The following is a 1,767-nucleotide window of genomic DNA, read 5'->3' as shown; positions in this document are numbered from 1 at the left end:
TGTGGGTGCCTTCTGTTTTTTTTTTATGTCGGCGTGGGGGGGGTGGAGTAAATTAATTCAAAGCCAAATTGCAGATAAAAAAGTTGCAATGTGCAATAACCCATGTTCTTGTACTTTCTCTCTTAAAGCTTAGGACTCTCAATCTCTTGACATGTCTTTACCCTCACTTCTATCCCTGAGCTTAGCTAAAGCCCAAACTTTTTCTTTAGTATTGGACAGGGTAGGGGAGGGTTATAACCCCTGTCAGCTTTGCCATCTGCATCCCATTGGGGAGATTTCCCTTCACTTGCTGTACAATGGCAGTGAGAGGAAATCCCTGGTGGTCAGCAGGGTCATTAGAACTAGTGTCCCCATTGGAGGATTTGCTATCTGTTCCTAGTTCTGATGACTCAAAGTGGGATTTTCTGTCAGTGATAAGTGTACTGGACAAATGGAGGTGGATCAGGGGGGGAAAAAAACCTGACGGAAGTTCTAATCTCTCAACTCTATAAAAATCTACAAAAATAAACAAAAAAAACAACTTTTGGCTTTAGTTGCACTTTAAAGATCGGTTATTAGGAGGGTCTAAATTTTCTATTCAACATTAATAGGAAAACACTTACTGGTTGTAGATGGGGTCTAAAGTGACTGGGGATCTTGGTGTTTTGTTTGTGTGGGGTTCATTTTTTTTTTTTTTAAGTGCAGTTTTCTTAACCTTTAGGTTAGGATTGATGTATACCTTCTATGTATATTGCTTGCCTTGAACTAGTCGAATGTGCTTTCTTACTCCTAATGTGTTTTTTTCCCCCTTCTGTAACAAGGAAACAACAAGCCCAAATTCTAGAAGTGTGAACACAAAGGTATGCTGGTCCAACTTCTGTTCATTCATACACATGTCAAAAACTAAGTGGTGCCTTTCCCTCATATGATTATTGTACAATAAAGGCACTTGTATTCTATAAAACTACATATGCATAATACTTAAAATCAAGTGCATCCTTAGACCATATCAGTAAACTTTCCCAATATGATAGCCCAAAGGAAAAACTGATGGCGATCCAGTTCACATACAGCAGCTGCTCAGACTGTTTTGGCTAGGGTTTTTTTTTGATTGACATGGTCAATGCCATTCATTGCCATGTCTTTTTGATTGACATGGTCTGTGGAGGAGGTCCTGTACTCCTTGTGGAGGGCTGCCGTCCCTGGTGACGTGGTTGGTCATATTACCTTGGATCAAGTGGCTTCTGCGTTTTGCTATTATTGCTGGAGATCTTATGTGACTGTCCATCATGCATACGGTTAGATGGAATGCAGTGGGACTCATTTCTGAAAATGTGATAAAGATCCCATGGATCTCATAAAATGTGCAGGAAGAATGTAATTTGAAAGGCCAAGTAAATGTCTTAACAGAATAAAGCTGAAGTTTAGAACTGGCATAGGTGCTGGCTGGACTGTAGCAAGGCATGAGATCTGTGCGCGCTCCAGCAATCGTAGAACATTTAAGTTTAACGCCTTTCCCACAAATTTGTTACTCTCCATCCTCTTCCTGTGTGTAGGGTGTGGTTTTGTCGTGGGGGCATTTCTTCTACTTGTGATATTTTCTGCTTAAAGGCAATAAACATGCCAATGCAGACATGTATACTGTCTTACTGCTATTTGAATCATAACTTTACTGACCAATACAGAGGCTGTAATTGCAGAGCTGCTGTAATGTTGATCCAAAGGTCTATTGAGTGAGTTCTATTAACCTTTTTGTCCTGGAAGTTCAAATGAGAGGTTACGGGCAAC

General features: G+C 40.4%; 1 protein-coding gene across 1 annotated transcript in view; it reads left to right on the top strand.

Moving 5' to 3' along the window:
• Positions 1 to 1,268: 1,268 nt before the first annotated feature.
• Positions 1,269 to 1,767, top strand: part of LOC108800344 — a gene marked incomplete at its 3' end in the record, with an annotated part of 5,423 nt that continues 4,924 nt past the window's right edge. Inside the window, exon 1 of the mRNA XM_018572329.1 lies at positions 1,269 to 1,277. Within this exon, the coding sequence (XP_018427831.1) occupies positions 1,269 to 1,277 (9 nt within the window). The remainder of the gene's footprint in view (positions 1,278 to 1,767) is intronic.

Source organism: Nanorana parkeri, unplaced genomic scaffold, assembly GCF_000935625.1.
Source record: "Nanorana parkeri isolate BGI_ZX_2015 unplaced genomic scaffold, ASM93562v1 scaffold1999, whole genome shotgun sequence".
NCBI classification, from domain to species: domain Eukaryota; kingdom Metazoa; phylum Chordata; class Amphibia; order Anura; family Dicroglossidae; genus Nanorana; species Nanorana parkeri.
The sequence above is the reverse complement of the archived record's forward strand: the minus strand, read 5'-3'. Positions and strand labels throughout refer to the sequence as shown.